Consider the following 19278-nt stretch of genomic DNA (forward strand, 5'->3'; position numbering starts at 1 on the left):
TGCTGGACTCTTTCAGGTAGTTCCCTGAGCACGATATTCCAGATGTGGCCTCACCAGGGCAGAGCAGAGAGGAAGGAGAACCTCTCTGGACCTACTAACCACACCCCTTCTAATACACCCCAGGATGCCATTGGCCTTGGCCACAAGGGCACATTGCTGGCCCATGGTCATCCTTCTGTCCACCAGGACACCCAGGTCCCTTTCTACTACGGTGTTCTTCAACAGGTCAGTCCCCAACCTATACTGGTCTGTGGAGTTGTTCTTTCCCAGATGCAAGACTCTACACTTGTCTTTGTTGGCGTTCATTAAATTCCTCCCTGCCCAGTGCTGTCCTGTCCAGGTCTGGCTGAATGGCAACACAGCCTTCAGATGTGTCAGCCACTTCTCCCAGCTTTGTGTCATCAGCAAACTGATGACAGAAATCTCTGAGAACTTGAAACAAGCTAGCAAATAGAATGTTCCAGAATTCAATTAAGTCTGAACAGGTGCTGCATAAGACAAAAGAAAAACGTTCAGCTTATAAAACCAAATCACAAACTGTGGGAATTCCTGGTAGATTTGCTTTTGTGAGAAGAAAGTGAGTCTGCTGTTCAGCCCCAGCACAGTCAAGAATTGAGGGATACTGATTACTTTCTCAGTGTGGCTACAGACTTCACTTTAACCAGGTCAGTTCAATCCAGACTACTGAAAATCTCTAAACTTTTGTTACTCTGTGTCACGGAGCCTAAGTGAATCAAGGCTCTAAGGGCAGTGTAGAATTGTCCTTTATCCAGACAAAGTCCTCTGGAAGTGGTTGCATCTCTGGCACACTATGTCCAAGCTGAGCAATACCACCCTGCAATGGAGCTGAAATTGTCATTACTTTGGTCATCTTTGTATCTGCCTCTGCTGTGCTGTGTTTCTGTACTGATGCTTCAGTAGCTAGTTGTGAGTAGCTGACTTGGATATTTCCTTATTCTTCTGGCTTTGGAAGACTAACACAATACAGGTCTCACTTTTATACCCAAACTCATGCTCTGCTTTGCTGTTCTCATTGCACACTTTAGGGACATGCTCTTTCCCAGGAGATTACAGGACTCTGCTGCCATTCCATTTTAATTGCATGATGTGACAGCTGATGTTTCAGTTGCATGAAGTTGCATCTTGGAGCCTCAGCCAAGAAGCCTATGCTTTGAGTCTCACAGCAGATGGAGCAGTGAGTCAGGCTCAAGCCACTGCAGAGCCAAAGCCAAGGCTTTCCCACCCTTGTGCCAGGGGTTGAACAACAGTATCTGCTACAAGCCTGGAGAGAAGGTTGGCCTCTTGATGATAGGGAACTGAACTGCAGCCCTGGCTGAGAAATGCGTAAGAAGCCTTCTGCAGTACCCTACACAGACAATGTGGGATGAGATTAACACAAACACCCAGAGAGAATTTAAAATCTTAGATCTTTGTGAAGGTTTTAGGATGTTCAGGTGCTGGTGGAAGTGCCTGGGTGTGAAATCTGCTGCCCTGTGAGGAAGCCATGTCTGGACATGTCTGCCATGTGATGATGCCTTTTCTAGTTTTGTCTTTTTCTTCCCTGTTTTGGGTAGGCATCATATTTGGTTGTGAGAAGGCCCATCCAGTCCTTGTGTTCTGTGCTATGGCATGGCCTTGCCCTCCTGGTGCAGGTAATTGCTAACTGTAAGAGGTGAAAATTCTGGGTTTTAAAAAATTAAGACTGTGTCTTGTCTGCAGTGTAATACTGCAACGAGCTAAAATCCAACCTATCTAATTTTACGTGGCACCTTCCTCTCTGTCTTGAGCTTTTCATTCAAATCCTGTCTGTGACTATTGCTGTGCTCCTAACCCCAGTAAGCACAGTGAGGTGTGAGTTTTATGTACATGCTACCACACATCCCTGGCTTCTGCAGGGAACAGGACAGGTGGGCACCCTAACACCACCCTGGCAGGAAGAGGTATGTTGGCAGAAATAGGGAGTTCCAAGTACCTGTGGTGTCCGTGAGGGGAAAAAGTCACAGTATGGTGTGCAGTGAGGGCATGGGGGAAGCTGTTAAGTGTCACCGAAGGCTGTAGGTGATAATTTGGTGTTCCCCAGATTTCCCCTTGCTAGTAGCCATTGGAGCAACTGGCTGGTCCACCCAAACAGCTTGTCACCCATCACGTGCTCCAGCAGCATGAAGGGCATTGCTGTTCTGCACTACTCCCCTGAAGCTCAGGAAGGAGGTAGGCTTCAGTGCACTCCACAGTGCTTGGCTCTTGTCCTGGTTTTGCAGTCCAGGACTTCAGGCCATTAGCAGATCTGAGTCAGCCAGCACAGCTGACTCACAGGGGTATCCCATCCCACTCAGTACAGAGGAGAAAGTCTGATGTGGAGAGGGAGCCTCCTGCTTGGACTTCGTCTCACGCTTATACAATTATAGAATTGTTTCAGCTGACAAAGACCTCTAAGATCATTGAATCCAATCATTGACCTAACATCCCCATGGCCATTAAACCATGTTCTGAAGTGCCATGTTTGCACTTCTTTTGAATACCTCCAGGGATGGTAACTCCACCACCTTCCTGGGCAACTTACTCCAATACCTGACCACTCGGTGAAGAAATTTTTCCTAATATTCAGCCTAAACCTCCCCTGGTGAAACTTCAGGCCGTTTCCTCTCATTCTATCACTTGATATTGGAGAGAGGAGCCTAACAACCACCTTGCTCCAACCTCCTTTCAGGGAGTTGTAGCAAGTGAGAAGATTTCTGTTTAGCCTCCTTTCCTCCAGGCTGAACACCCCCAGTTCCCTTAGCCACTCCTCACCAGCCCTGGTCTCCAGACCCTTCACCAGCTTTGCTGCTCTTCTCTGGACCTGCTGGAGCACCTCAGTGTCCTTCTTGTAGTGAGTGTTTATCTCCTTGTATTTCCTGTGGTAGCTGGGTGGGATGGTTCAACAGAGCTCATAGACTTGCTGTGTTAGTTGCACAGAGAAATGTAATGAAGTTCAGAGAATGATTGGAATACATCAGCATAGGTTTGCATGCTGGCTGTTGTGGAACCAACGTGAAGTCAGGGACGTTCACCTGCAGCAGTGCTGGGCAGTCACACACATACTGGTGCAGAGCTGCCTGCAGTTGTGCAAAGCATTTTGTTGGCAAGAAAATGTGTTGTCTTTCAAAAAGACAGAGCTACTGTATCAAGTACGGCAAGCGAAAACCCTTGTGAGGTCATCTTTTTCTGCAGGTTTTCCTCAGTCAGCTGAAAATTTCCTTAGCTTAGAGTCAAATCAACAGTAAAAATTTAGTAAATGTCTCTGAGGGACCACAAAAAAAGAATAATTCATGTTTTCCAGTGGGTTTGAACGTTTTAAATCCGTTTGTGAGAAGATTAAAGGCAAATCCTGCCTTACAGAGCCCTCTGCTGGGGATGTATTTGGCATTAGAATCAGAATAGAACCATATGGTTTTGTTTGAGTTTGAAAGGACCTTTAAAGCACATCTTCAACTAGATCAGGTTGCTCTGACCTGGAATGTTTTCAGGGATGAGGCTTCTACCACCTGGGCCAGTGTTTCACCACCCCCATACCTATACAGATGCCTACAAATTAAAGACCAGATTTAAACAGCAGTTGTGTTTTATTGCTGCTGCTCTTGAACAAGTGGGAAGGAGAAGCATCACTTAAGAGTACAAAAAGCCCCCCTGATACTAGTAATCCTGACTGTTACTGCAGGATGAAAGCAGCCTGAGGTTTGGGATTTTTATTTTGCTAACTTTTTTTTATCTGGCTTAGGAATTGTGGTTCCAACTTCCTGGATTATTTGCGTACCTTAATATTTAATTCCTTTGTATTTTTGGTTCTGTTTTGTGAACTGCAGTGTTGTGGAAAAAAATTACTTTTAACAATAAGTAATGCCTGCCTTTAATTTTGACTTTTTTTTTTTTTCTCGTCTCTCACCTCTGTTGCTGTAAAATTAGCCAGATTTAAGAGAAGAGGAGGTAGAGACAGTGTGATGGGATGTAGGATGGGCTTGCATTTTAAGCAGCAAGTATGTATAAAATCTTCATGGTCTCATTAACTGCTGCTCTAAGTCTGGAATCCTGTCTGAATAAAAATAGTAATGGTTTGCTTTTTCTGAGACAGTCAGCATTGCAGGCTCTGACTTCTGTGGAAGCTGCAAGATCTGAGATGCTTTTGAAAATCTTGCCAAAGTTTCAGGGGAGGAAGGCAAAGAGATCAGATTATCACTCTACTTTTATCTTCCAAGGCAGGACCACGGGGCACTAGGGAAGTGGCTTCATTGCCAAACAGATCATCTTTCCTTTCACAACCCTCCCACTCTGTTCCTGCCTAATCCTCTTATGACAGGCAAAATGCCATAATAATACAAGCACCCTGAGGACTGGAAGAGTGGAAGTAGATCAGTGGCATTAAAGGAAATGTTTGCTGGTAGAACATGCTGGTCTGTGGTGATGATGACTCTATGTTGTGACTGCACAAAGTTTTGTAGGAATTTTTTCTTACCTTTAGAGGCAAATTTGTGAATCTATGATTCTATGAAAGTTGCAGGATGTCTGTTTTGGAAAGCTGAGGAGTTGGAGGGATGCTGTCTGAGTATTTTGTGGGTTAGAGAGGGGAGAGCTCTTCAGATCTGGAGACCAGGTCATACAAGGAGCAGCTGAAGGAACTGGGGTTGTTTCACCTGGAGAAAGAGAGGCTGAGACCTCACTCTCTGCAGAAGAAGGTAGGAGTGAGGTGGGAGATGGTCTCTTCTCCCAAGTAACAAGTGATAGGAAGAGAGGAAATGGCCTCAAGTTGCACCAGGGGAGGTTTAGGTTAGATATTAGAAGCAACTTCTTCACTGAAAAGGTTCTCAAAGACTGGAACAGGCTTGCCAGGGAGGTGGTTGAATCCCCATCACTGGATGTGTTTCAAAGAGGCAGAGATGTGGTACTGAGGGACATGGTTTAGCACCAGACTTGGCAGAGGTAAATAATGGTTGGACTGGTTGATCTTAAAGATCTTTTCCAACTGAAATGATTTTAATGATTCTATCCTTCCTATCTGTGGATGGTTAAATTCCTCGATAGTGCCCATGTCACTGTGTCCTTAGTGCTGCTCAGAAGACACAGTCCTAGCCTGGGAGCCTGTTTGAGCTGCCTCTGAACTGTATCCACATGAAGAACCACTGACTGCTCCTCCTTGTCACTCATACCCAGTATGAGTATAAAAGTGGAGGCAAAATCTGTGTGATAGTGGAGTGATGGGAAGCACCTTCTTTGATTGCTTCTACTGATGCTGTTTGTCAGCTCTTTTGGCAAGAGCTTATTGCAGCTAGAATTTATACAAGGTTTTGTAAAAGCTCTTTGACATGCTGCTGCCTTCTTGCAGAGCAGAAAACATGAGCTTTCGCTGCTCAAGACTTTGGAAAATGCCTAGTAATTTTCTCCTTTTGACATGCTTTGGAAAAGTTACCCAAAGTAGGTTTACATGTGTGTGTTTGGGAAGGGGACGGTGTTCCACAACCATTTCAAACATTTTTCTGCAGACCAGGCTATTTTAGAAATGGAGCAATTAACTTTTTCTGAAAGTCATGCTTCACTTTGGAAAGTATAACACACACACATATATATATATATATATATAATATATATATATAATGGTCTAGGTTGAGAGTGACCTGCAAAGGCTGTCTAGTCCAACCCCACTCTGTAGTCAGCAGGGGCATCCTCAACTAGAGCAGGTTGCCCAGAGCCCTGTTGAGTCTCACCTTGAATATCTCCAGGGATGAGGCCTCAACCACCTCCCTGGGCAACCTGTTCCAGTGTTCCACCACCCTCATGGTAATGAACTTGTTCTAAAATACACTGGGCTATGTTCTTCTTGTTTCTATTTCAACCTGAGAGTTTGTATCAGACTAAGAATCTTGAAGAAGCAGGTCTTTAAGGACTGTAGAGTAAGCCTCTCCTCCTTTTTAAAGGAGCTGACATTTGTGTCTCTAGGTTGTGCTGTGGTTTTGTGCATTTGCTGTGGTGATGGGAATTAATTCCAAGCCAGGCTGATGGCCAGCTGACCTGAGACAACTTTTGTTGAGGTTTCCGAACCATTGCACAAGAAGTTTGAAGAGAAAAGTTTGGGGGCATGTGACAGTTAATCTCTTTAGCAGTAAGAATGAAGTTTAAGCATACTGTTGAAAATGTGCTGGGTTCTGTGCTGCTCTTTGTTTGAATGAACAATCTCCTGCACAGATTGGGAGTGTAAACTTCTTTGTACCTTAGTCCAATTAAATCGTGCTTGGAGGCTGTCAACGGTGGTGGTGGTGGGAACTCCCCCTAGCCCCCTTTTTTTTTTTTTTTTTTGTAGTGTTTTTTTTCTAATTGTCCAGTGAGTCTATTGAATAATGAAAGAACTTGCCTGACAAGGATTTTGTAGTGTTCCTCCGCCTTGATGAATTATTGCAGAGGACAGAGGACGCTCTCTTCTGTCCAAAATGCACTGGAACGATTCAGCCAATTCCTCAGAAAGTGACAGCGAAGCTCATTCAGCCTTTACACAGACTGAGCACAACATAGTTGCAGCTTACTTAATAACAGCAGGTATGGGCATGGGTGGGTTGCTGCTTAACTTTTTCAGGTGGAACTGCAGATCCGGATGCTCGTGTTTGTATGGTAACAGCGAGGCTATTTCGTTTTGCCTTACAGAAAGGTCTGATGGCTTTTCCTCATAGTTTTGCTGACAAGCCAGCAATCAGCAGGCTGGCTGCAGCGGGCAGAAACATCTGAGTTTTCTGCTTTAGCTTTGAAGGCAGTGCTGCGTCTTGAAAAATGCATTTTGTTGATATGCAGCTACAGAGGAGACCGAGAACTCATTTCTGCCAGCTTGCAAAAGAGATAAAAATAGGGCATAGCTGTCACATCTTGCATTTTTCTGTGATGTGCTCGAAGCTATCTTGAGATTTCTCCTGGGCCGCATGTTCGTAGTAATATATGTGTAGTCTGAGCATGCGAGCGGGTGTCTGCTGGGGGCTGTAATGGCAAGGGATGGAATGTGACTTAGAGGGAGGGAGCTGGTTGTTAATCAGAGAAGAGCAGACTCCAGTTGCAGCTGTATTTTTCACTGATGACACATGTTAGAAGCAGCATGCTGGAAGGCTTGACATCGTGTTCGTTCCCTGTGGCTGCACTGACCTTTGGCTAAACTTGAATCATTATGGAATTATTATTATTCTCCCCCTCAAACTTTCTCATTATTGTAACCACAACAGCTTCAGTAATGTTTTCTTGAAGCACTGTGTGCTACAGCAATGAAATATCAACTTGAAACTTACTGGGTTTGCAACTAGACTTTCAATACCTTTATTATGGAAAAACTAAAGCTGTTTATAAATATTTTATCCAGGGACTGTACACTATACATGTTCTATGCTACAATTAGCCTTTAAAACACTTTAAAATATTAATGTACTTTAGCTTTATGTACAATAGTGTTGCTGATGGTCACATTTTATTTAACATATCTGTTTGAAGTGGTGAGTATCAAATTGCTGGCACAGAGGCTATTTTTGAATGCAAAACTCAGCTACACAGATCAGTAGTCTTGTTAAGAAGCTGCAGAGATGGATGATGATCAAGTATCGGAAGGCTAGATACATTCTGCAGTACTTCCACACTATTTGGAGGTAACTGGATCTATAGGGTGCTGCAGATGTGTGGGATAGTTGTTATTATATTAATTAAACTTGATTACATTGTCTGTGACAAGGTGTTTTCTTCAGATAATTTGACCATTTGCTGTTAGGGGCCAAAGCTATCCTAGGTGATCAATGGCTTTAGCCAGGATCAACCCAGATGTTTCTTAATCTTGAATGGAAATGGACTTTGTTGTTTAAAAAAAGAAATAATTTAAAAAGTTGGGTTACTTTGTGGGATTTTTCTTTTTTTCTTACTATAATTGGGAGAGTGCAGTGAAGCTTTCACCTGTAGCTTGGATTTTGCTTTCTTAATGAGGAGCATTTTTGACAGTAAGGACTACAACATCTTTGAAAGTGTGATTGATTGCTTTGCAAGTGCCTTGTCACAGCAAATCTCCCATCTGGAAAATTTTAGCTGTGTTAATAAACAGCTGTCTGAGAGTAAGAATAAAGTACAAATAGTGTGTTCATCATTCTGCTGCTTTTTAAACTTTATGCTACTTTTTGAGTGCTTCTCTCTTTTGCTGATAATTGTTTTATTTTCTGAGAAGGAAGTACTTATTAAGTAGTGCACTCTCCAGTGGTCAGTGTAGTCGTTTTGGTGATGACAACAGGGATACTCAGGTTGCAAGAAGCCATACAGCCTCCTGGAAGTCCTTCAGCTTATAATGGTGAAATGCTCTGCTGTAATTTCAAAATGCTAACTGGAAAACTATATTCCGTGACCTTCATTGTGTTGATGCTGCTACCCAGGTGTATTGCTTAACTAGGTTAGGATTTGTATTTGGTCTGCCTTTAATTTTCATTGCTTCCCTGGAAGATCTGCTCTTTATTAGGTCTTGAGGATTTTATCTTCATCTTCACAAAACTAGAAGGTTTAAATAAGGAAATATGGGAAGAGTTGTCTAAACCTAAGATGTTTCTCAAACCAAGTGGCATCATCCATATGCCTTTTTTTTTTTTTTTTGGATCTCATGAGCTCCTCCCAGATGATGATTTCAGGTTATTCAAAGTCTTGGCCTTGCTCTGCCTTCCCTACCCTCTAGCAAATTGCAGAATCATTTAGGTTGGAAAAGAACTCTAAGATCTTTGAGTCCAACTGCAAACATAACACTGCCAAGTCCACCACTAACTCATGTCCCTAAGTACCACACCTACATGTCTTTAAAATACCTCCAGGGATGGTGACTCTGCTGCTTTCCTGTGTGGCCTGTTCCAATGCTTGACAACTCTTTGATAAAGCATTTTTTCCTAATATTTAAACCTCCAATGGTGCAACTCGAGGCCATTTCTTGTCCTCTTACCCATTATTACTAGGGAGGAGAGACCAGTGCCCACCTGGCTCCAACCTCCTTTCACAGAGTTGTAGAGAGCAAGAAGGTCTCCCCTCACTCTTCTTTTCTCCAAGGTAAATAGTCCCAGTTCCCTCAGCTGCTCCTTGCAAGACCTGTTCCTCAGACCCTTCACCAACTCTGCTCCAGCACCTTTCCTGTAGTGAGGGCCCCAAACCTGAACCCAGGACACATGATGTGGCCTCACCAGTGTGCCCCCCCAGGACTCATCTTCAGCTGTCTGTACACCAACACCCCCAGGTCTTTCTCTGCTGGGAAGCTTTCCAGCCACTCTGCCCCAAGCCTGGAGTGTTCCTGGGGTTGTCGTGACATGAGTGCAGGATCCAGCACTTAGCCTGGTTGAATCTCATACAACTGACCTGAGCTGGATCAATGGATCCAGCTTGTCCAGGTGCCTCTGCAGAGCCTTCCTACCCTCAAACAGATCAACACTCCTCCCAGCTTAGTGTCGTCTGCAAACATACTGAGGGTGCCTCAATCCCCTTGTCCAAATCATTGATGAAGATAGTAAAGAGAACAGGCACCAGGACCGAGCCCTGGGGACCACCACTTGTGACTGTCCATCAGCTGGATTTATCTCCATTCAGCACCACTCTCTGGCTACTAATTTACATAACTGGAACGGAGAAGTATCATTTAAAAGCTGAAGAATTAGTGCCTGTTTCTCAAAATGTCATCTTTGTTATATATGTCTGTAATTACGATTGCACTGCCTTTCCTTCTGCCCCTTTTCATATCTGTCGTGGCATTACCATAGCTCTTGCTGAGTGTGGTGGTTCAGGTGGTACTTCTGATGTGAGCCTAGAAATGTCTGCCTTAGTTTGATGCACTGGGGTGTGTGCTGGTATTTCTAAAGCTGTGGATCATGTTCCTTTGGACTGCCAGTGACAGGGTCCACAGGACTTCTCACAGTTTGAAGGGACTGCCATACTGACATCAGTTGTAGCCTTCAAAATTCAACTGTGGAACCGAAGTGCCCAGAGTCTTGCCTGCAGGGTTTCTAACCCTGCTTATTTGAGGTTATTTGTATGGTGGCATGTTTAGTCTGACTATAAACTGATGCTAAAGATTTTTAACTCTGTGCTGCAGCATTGCCAGTGACAGAGATGGAACAACATTGTATAAGACTGAAAAACCTCCTTGCCCTTTCCACAGAGGCATGTCAGCAAAGGCTAAGCTGGGTGTGTCAGGCTTTTGCTGAAGCCAGTAGAGGAGGAGAAATCCCATCAGTGATGGATTGCTAGGTACCAGAGCAGGATGGGCAGTGGCTGTGAAAGAAGATAGATCTGCTTTTGGAAAACAGAACTATGCCTCAAATCTGTGATGATGAAAGTATTTTGATTCATGCATAGTTGATACTTTTTAAATTAAAAAAAAAAAAATTCTGAGGGGCATGTCTATGGATAATGTGCTGTTGGGCCCAAGCATTCCACTTGGTATTTTTAACTAAATTTTATGGATTTTTAACTAAATTTTAAGGCTGTGCCAGACTAGGGTAATCTATGAACAAATTGTAAATTCCTACTATTATTTACAAGTTATTTTCTAATTGCTGTGTTTGCTTGAATGTGTTGGAATTCTCCACTTTATTGAATCTTTCTCTGCTGAGATGCAAGGGGGAAATTTTCAGCTTTATTAGCTGTTTATTAATAGCTTGTATTAATAGTGGGTTAAGTTTAGAGAGTGGGAGTTTGTTCTGGGTATCTCTGCAACAGGTTAGAGTCTGAAGAAAATACAACCACAACAAAAAAGCAACCCTCTTTTGTGGGAGTGCCATGGAAACTCACTCCAAGAGCCATCCAGTAAGATTTGGCTAAGAAAGAGGAATAGCAGTAGAAAAGGAAGAGCTGGAGGTTTCAATGTAGATCACCAGGACTGGAAAAGTCTTGCTGATGCAACCCACCCAGCTCTAATGCTTGCAAAGAACTAGGGCCTCATGAGCAGAGAGGGAAGTTTAGTCTGGCTGGGATAGTGATAGCAAAGTCAAAGCTTCTTTATCTTTTGTCCAAGATTGTTGTCCGAATGCACAGTGTGAACAGAAGATCTCAGCTGATGTCATGGACCTTCTGATAAATCAGATGCATCATAATCACTGCCTTTTTTTTTTTCTTTGCTAGTTTCTTGGGGCTTTTTTATTGTGTGTGTGTTTGGTTTTGGTTTATTTTGTTTGTTTGTTTTTCCCATGGAAGACAGCACTGTACTTGGTGGTTTCAGATTTTGAATCGTGATCCTAGATGGTTTTGAATTTCTGCTATGCTTGTTATTGCATCAGAAGTCCCAGGTTTGGCAAAATACTTCACATTTTGGGCCTTTCTGAACTCAAGTAAAAGCTGAAATCTAATTGAAAAGCTTTTTTTCTGCCTTTCAAGTGCCTGTCCTCAGCGCAAAATTATGCTTGATTGAAAATAAAACTTGTTTAGAACTTAGATATTGCAACAGGCTGCATTTTCTTCTGTGGGTGTATTTCTGGCTGGTGTATATCCTCTGTAAAGCTTCCCTTTTTCTGTTTTTGCAGGAGTGATCAGCATTTTCAGTAACATTGTTGTGTTAGGCATCTTTGTTAAGTACAAAGAGCTTCGGACAGCAACCAATGCAATTATCATCAACTTGGCTTTTACTGACATTGGTGTTAGTGGCATTGGCTACCCCATGTCAGCTGCCTCGGACCTGCATGGAAGCTGGAAATTTGGATATACTGGATGCCAGGTATGGCAGAGAAAGTTTTGAGCACTTAAAAGCAAACTGAGAAACGAGTAGTAGCCCTGCCTGGTATGAATTCTTTTAAGAAATAAGATAGAGATACACAATTTTTGTCTATGCCTGAAGCTGATGTTTTGTGATGTCAGCCATTTCTGGATACAGGGTTTTGTACAAGCTCAATTCCAAACTTCTCCTCTAAAAACATTAAAGTGCAACCTTATTTATCAATGAGAGATTTAAAAATATCTCTAAGAATGCTTAGGAAATGAAATCCTCAAATGAAGGAGGTTATAGTAGCATGTGCATATTCGATGACTTATTTGACAGCTAAAATACTTTGGATGTGGCTACTGTTTTGATAATAAGCTTCACTGACCTTAATGAGCCTAGATTCTTTTGGATGGGACTATTAGGATATCCAAAATAAAGGCCTGCAAAGCTAATGATCTCCATTTAAAGATTTAAGCTGGGTTTATTGACTGTCTACTTTTAATAACAGACTGACTGAAAAATTGAACTTCTGTAGCTGAAAGATGATTCTTTTGCTTGGTGTGTACTGTGATTTAAGTCTGCTTGTTAGTAAGACTGTTGGGCTTAAAAATGTGACTTAAGGAAAGTATAAGCCACACATTTTGGACCTTTATTGCTTGGAAAATCTGACATCACTTTCCTGAGTACACAATTATTTCAAGCTCAAAATTCAGTCACTATTTGACAGGAAGGCCTCACTTTTAGCATCTTTTGATCTAGACTGGCTTGTATTGGGTTGAAGATGTGAAACATTACCACCAATGCTTTGGGATTTAAGATCTCCTGAAGCACAGTTCACATCAACCTAAATTAATGAACCCTTGTGAACTGAGATGGCTAAATACTGTATGGTTCTATTATAGCCACTGCTGACATATGGTCTGGTACAGAGCTCTGTGTTTCCAGAGTGCCAGTGGTAATTCAGCCCTCCCAGTCATTTGTCCTTCCTGGTCAGATACATTTGGAGCATGTTGGGATTGCAGCTGGGATTGCAGCATGTGTTACTCTGTGCAGTAGATCTGACATGTGAAAATGGGAGCTGGTGGGGAAAATGAAGGGGCCTTATCTCTGGAATAAATGTAGTTATACAACAGAGGAAAGAGTGGCAATTTGGGATCTTACATTTGCTAAACCCTTAACTTTTTGAATGAATCAAAGGCTTTTCAGGTTTCTTTAATTTACATCAAGAACATGAATTGAACCACCTTAACCCCAAAATCTTAATCTCTGAATCTCAACATTTACTTGCTGAGTTAGGATGTTTGTTTGCTTTTCAACCTAATCTCTTTAGAATTTCTGATGTGCACACAAGCAGGTTGCTTTTGAAATGTTTCATTTTAAAATGAGCCAGCTCCAAACTGCTGGGACTGAATTAATTCCTTCCATACCTTGCTTATGGAAGAGAACTTTGGCTGATGTGCCATAGTGCCTTTGATTGAGTCCACTAACTTGTGCTTAAAACTTTGAAAGATTTCTCAGAAAGGGTTTTGCTTGTTTGTTTGTTTGAATTTCAGATCTATGCTGCCTTAAATATCTTTTTTGGGATGGCCAGTATTGGTTTGCTCACTGTGGTTGCCATTGACCGTTACCTGACAATCTGCAGGCCTGATATAGGTATGGTATCTATGGTTAAATATTGTTCAGTGTTGGGCTTCTACGAAATAAGAGTCTAATGGTATTGTTTCCTCATGAATGACTCTAGAATTACAGTGCTGGGCATGATATGAATTTAGGGCATGATCCTGAAGTACTTCATAAGTGCTTCCATGCCAACTAGATAAGTTATCCACCTGGCATGAATGGTACTGCTTGTGAAAATGAAAATGTCACAATTAGGCTGTTTTTTCTCTTTGCAAGTTGTATTTTCGTGGCTGTTTTCAGCTTTTAGAGGGCCACATCCATATACAGAAGCACATGAAAAGCCTCTAGCTGTGGGAGGTTTTGACTTCTGTCTAGAGACTGTGTCTTGAGTGTTAACACTGTACCAGATGTTTTTCTCTCCTCTCTGTCACAGCTGTAATGTAATAGCAAATCCCACTCCTGAAATTGGGCAAAGCTGGCCTTGAAGGCACTGTTGTACAATAAGCTTTTAACGGGGTTAACATTAGGTATTGCCTTTATCATAGAATGATAGAAAGGCTTGAGTTGTAAGGAGTCTTTAAAAAACATCTAGTTCTAAGCCCTCCCACCTCCCGCTAAACCAGGTTGCTCAAAGGCTCATCCAGCCTGGTCTTAAACAATTCCAGTGATGAGGGATCCACAACTCCTCTGGGAAACCCATTCGAGTGTCTCACCACACTCATAGTAACAATCTTCTTTCTAATGTCTAATCTAAATCTATCCTGCTCTAGTTTAAAGCCATTGCCCCTTGTCCTACTGCGACATGCCCTTATAAAAAGTACTTCTCCAGCTCTCCTGTAGGCCCCTTCAGGTACTGGAAGGCTGCTGTGAGATCTCCCTGGAGCCTTCTCAAAGTTGGAACGGGTGATGGCTTTTAAGTGGTGTTAAAGGCTGAATAGCTCCGGATGTCTTTTAGCAGTATGAAACAGCTATGCTGCAGTGAAGGTGGGGCAGGGGCGGGGGACAAGCCTTTGAAAGGATCATTACCCTGGTAGGTGCTTGCCACTTGTTCAACACTTGAAAGAAATAAAAGATGACAAGTTGAACACTGGGAAAAAAGCCAAAGATGACAATGGTTTGTGATTGTCTGTGCTTGGCCACAGGAAGAAGAATGACTACCCGTAGCTATACTGCTCTGATCCTTGCCGCTTGGATAAATGCAGTCTTTTGGGCTTCCATGCCTACTGTAGGCTGGGCTAGCTACGCTCCCGATCCAACTGGAGCAACCTGCACAGTAAATTGGAGGAAAAATGATGTGTAAGATTCTCCTTCACCCTTTCTTTTAAATTCTGCTCTCTCCTTGAAGGCTAAAAGTATTTTATGCACTGCTACTTAAGCATAACTTGTTCTTTTTGAAGTATGAAGCATGGTTGATAAAACAATGGAAATAATGTGGAACAAGTCTAAAAAGAAAAAAAGAAAAAAAAAATAGGTTGAGCCCTGCTTGAAAACTGCAAGACTTGTAGTTGCTTGTGATGGTTTGAAACTGTCTTTTTAATTTTTCTTCTCAAAGTTCAAGCAAAGAAAGCAAAAGAGTGTAAATAAGTCACTATTGGGTGTAAGAAAGCAAAATAATGATTGTTCTAAACACTTCCATTGGATAGATAGAAATGTTTAAGAACTACTCAAAACAAAATAGTCACAGTCAGGGCAACTTGCTGGGCTGCCTGACTGCTTTTTCTTCTCTTCTGGCTGAAGATAACACACTGACCTTGGCGAGCTAAGTTAACAATCCTCTTTGCTTTTACCTAACTCTGCTTTCTTCCAGGGGGCCCTGGGAGAGAGGCCCCCTTGGGAAAGGTACCCTTTGGGGGGAAGTGAAGGGAGCTTGGTTGTGCTTTTCTGTTGATTGTATATATTTGTAAATGTTGTGAATCTCGTATATTTGTACACATTCATTGCATTTTATCATAGATTGTAGATTTTGCTTGTAAATACAGATTTCATTCGCTTCCAGACTGGGCTAGCCTGGTTGTTGTTGGTGTGGGGGGAATTTCAGCTCACACTGACACATCGCTGATGAGACAATTAAAACTCAAGAAAATGTCCTTAATTCTTTAAAAGATTGTTTAAAACTGTCATAATCAAACCTCAAATGATTTAGTAACTTTCCCTGGATGGCTATTTGTAAGTTACTGTGTTTTGTTTTTCTGTCTTATCAGGTCCTTTGTTTCCTACACAATGAGTGTAATTGCTGTTAATTTTGTTGTACCTTTAACAGTCATGTTTTACTGTTATTACAATGTTTCCCGGACAATGAAACAATATGCCAGCAGTAACTGCCTGGAGAGCATCAACATAGATTGGTCTGACCAAGTAGATGTGACAAAGGTATGGTAAATGAAGGCATTTTTTTGTTTTAAGCATGTTCTTTCATGTTGAAGTCCTGGGGGCAAAGGAACAGAGTACTTTTGTTTCCTATATTTCCTCCTCTTCCTCCTTATAATACGAACTAGTAAGTGAAATTTATTCTTGCTGAAAAGTTTTGGCTTGACTTACACCACCAGATTCTTTACTTTTGGCCTAATATTCTTTCCAGATGAGGTTGGGAGCAATGTGAATTTTCCTTGCCTCTGCCCTCTGTCATCACATAGGTATTTCAGAGGTGTCCTAGGAGGACTTTGTGTCCACAGAGTCTTTGGACCTTCTACTAAGTTCACAGGGGTATCTGGTCTGCAGTGGGCTGGCCAACAGGATTTAAACTCATGGCCTTGAACTAACAGCATGTTTCCAAGTACCCAAGCTTTTCAGTCTGTTGATCTTACCTCTTTCTTATTTAAACAGCATCAGCTGTGAGTTATGGCATAAAATGAGATCCTGCCTGGAAGGTAGATTCAGAGATTCACAGATTGCACTGGGTTGGAAGGGACCCTCAAAGGTCATCTTGTCCAACCTACCTCCAGTGAGCAGGGACACCTCCAACTAGATTAGGCTGCCCAGGGCTACATCAAATCTAATCTTGAATGTCTCCAGGGACAGGGCCTCAACCACATCCCTGGGCAACCTCTTTCTTGTAGTGTGTAAAAGTCCTTGAGAAAGCTTGATGTTCTCTAGCTCCTTTGATTTTGTGTAAAGATATGATTTATGGCTGGGCATCATGAAAGTATGAGAAAGAATTGGACAGGAGATCATCTACTTGTTTTTTGAATTGCTTATCAATGTAAATTTAATATTCCTTGGAAGAGTTTCTTGTTAAAATCTAAAAAAAAAGGTTTTTTAAACTAAAAATAATTTAAACATTTTGTTCTTCTGAAGAGCTTTCAGAATGCTTGAAGATAAGGATTCAGTTATAAATTTTATATACATTTATATATACATATATATATATATAAAATTGTCTTCATATTTTTGAAGAAAAGAGAATTTGTGAAGAATTCCGTCCCCCCCCCCCCCCATTTTACAGTTGACAACATAAAGTTTCATTTTTTAAAAAAGAAAAAAAAAACAACAAAAGATTGAAGTTTTGGAGTTAAGCAGTAGCCTTCTTTAGAACTGGACTGCTTGCTTTTCTAAACATTAGTATCTTCTAAGCTTACTACACACAAAACTCCTAATTGAAAGGGTTCTTTATGTTATCATCAGTAGGAATTGCCTTTTATATCTGAGTAAGAATCTTCTCTGGAGAAAGGTACTGCTTGTGTATTGTTCAGGCTGTAGAACAGCTCTCACAAAGCAGACATTTACTTCTTGTTTCTCATGTTGTTTGTTGCCAAAAAAACCTGAATAGGGGGATAGGTAAACAATGCTAAGGAATCTTGCTCATACAAAGAGCCCTGCAGTTTCATTTTGTTTCCTAAAGGTTTGTCTTCTTGATTAATTTGAGATTTCCATTCCAATTTCTATTTCCCATTCACGTCTCTGACAACAGCCAGAAAATGTGTCCTGGTTGCTTTCTCTCCTACCCTCCCACTACATCTAATTTGCCACTGTTCAGTTCTAGCTGTCATGTGATGTGTTCTGGGGTATGAGCCCAAACATGTCCGGGTTGTTCTCCCTGACAGGCAGGCAGAGAAGATATGACTGCTCAAGTATTGCCTCAGTATGAGGCTTGAACATGGCCATCAGGCTTCATTAAACCACTGAGTTCTTTAAATATATGGACTGAGCCCTTGTGTCCTACAACATTTACTTTTATTTCTGTGTCCTGTAGTAAAGTCTTATGAAACATTTTTATTAGAAGCGTTATTCAACATTTGGCTTAATTTTTTCTCTCTGTATTTATTGTTTGTAATAGCATCCCAAGGCTACCTGTTGTGGTGGTCATAATTCATGTCTGAAGCCCTCTCTGACTGTTTAAACTTCTGATGGACAGATTCAACATAATGAGTAGTGCCAGCTGTGAAGGAAGACTGTATATAATGGATAACACCATGCCCAAAAATATATGGAAGTGTAGATGTGCTATTAAATCCCCAAAGTAACATTTCATTATAACCTGCCAAAATTCGTCAGATGTGCTTGGTTACATGTTGTTATTTGGGTCTAGATAGCTCTATTTTCACACATGTGATTTGGAGGATAGGTTCTGGGGTCTGCAGCTTCAGGTAATACTACTTATGTGTCTGTTCCCTTTGTTTTACAGATGTCTGTTGTGATGATTTTAATGTTTTTGGTGGCATGGTCTCCATATTCTATTGTGTGTTTATGGTCATCCTTTGGAGACCCAAAGAAAATTTCTCCTGCAATGGCCATCATAGCTCCTCTGTTTGCAAAATCTTCCACTTTCTATAATCCCTGCATTTATGTTGTTGCAAACAAAAAGTAAGTGTTCCTAATTTGGTACCAGTCTACTTCATGATTTGAGCATATCATTAACTATAGGAAGATCAGTTTTAAAAAATGTAAGCTCAATAGTGAAGAGATCATCGAGTAAGCCACAGCTGATTAAACAAAGATGATCTTTTGGACAGCAAAGTCTAAAAGAAATTGTTTTGGTCACAATCAGAACACATTCATGAAGCTTTCATAAGACAGGTCTGAAAGACAGTAAGGCAGTTTTGTAAGACACTTTAGGTTTCTCAGAGGGACTCATAACAGGTTTCGGGCTGCATCAGCAGTAGATTGGTTTTAGTAACTATGGCCAAAATGTGTGGCAGATTAGTGACCTGTAACTTCTGAAGATTTCCTTGCTGGATTTGGGATGTGTCACGTCCTGACTCATTAAGATGAACTGACTGACTGAAAAACTAAATGAAGCCTATTCCTCTGTTTTGAGCAAACATATCAAATGCTTTAGCCAAGCCAGTGCCTCTGACTGAGATCTGATTTTGGCAGAAGCATAGTTCCTTTTGGTACTACCAACTTAGAAGCAGAGTCTGTGATCTCTCTCTAGGTGAACTTATCTGATCCTGCTGAGGCAATGGAAAACTGTCTGGTTTTTTTCCCATTCTGTAAGTTCCTCTTTGTCATGGCTATACCATGTCCTGGGATAACCAAAAGCTGCTGTGACCCCTCTTGTAGATAAGCACTGAACTTAACTGAGTTATTGCTGTACATGAAAGTGAAAAAGACTCAGGTCTTTTTGAATTCCAAATGCTCTATTTTTCATTAAGTAAGTTTTACTAAGATGGAAAACTGTTGTGATACTTAAGGTCTGCTTAGTCAGTTTTCCTTTTGATTTGGATCTCCAGCTCACAATCTTTCTGCTATCCCTTTCTTGTCCCTTGCAGGTTTCGGAGGGCAATCCTGGCCATGGTGCGATGTCAGACAAGACAAGAGATAACTATAAACAATGCCTTGCCCATGAGTGTGTCTCAAAGTGCATTGACATCCTAGAACTCATGTCATTTGCCTGCATAAGTTACCTAGAAAGGAGTGAAATCTGTGTTAAAATACATTAGTCTTCTGGAAGATCACAGAATCATAGAATTGTTTTGGTTGGAAAAGTACATTCAGTCCAGCCATTGACCTAACATCACAGT

At 41.6% G+C, this 19278-nt stretch overlaps 1 protein-coding gene across 1 annotated transcript; it reads left to right on the forward strand.

The window, feature by feature from the left end:
• Nucleotides 1-6455: 6455 nt before the first annotated feature.
• RRH (retinal pigment epithelium-derived rhodopsin homolog) lies at nt 6456-19132 on the forward strand. The gene is made up of 7 exons (XM_054383243.1): nt 6456-6561; nt 11523-11713; nt 13252-13351; nt 14461-14614; nt 15520-15688; nt 17940-18118; nt 19027-19132. Exons 1-7 carry the CDS (start codon nt 6456-6458, stop codon nt 19130-19132), a joined length of 1005 nt encoding a protein of 334 aa, XP_054239218.1.
• The last annotated feature ends 146 nt before the right edge of the window (nt 19133-19278 follow it).

The sequence above is a fragment of the Indicator indicator genome, chromosome 8 (genome assembly GCF_027791375.1).
Source record: "Indicator indicator isolate 239-I01 chromosome 8, UM_Iind_1.1, whole genome shotgun sequence".
In the NCBI taxonomy this organism is placed as follows: domain Eukaryota; kingdom Metazoa; phylum Chordata; class Aves; order Piciformes; family Indicatoridae; genus Indicator; species Indicator indicator.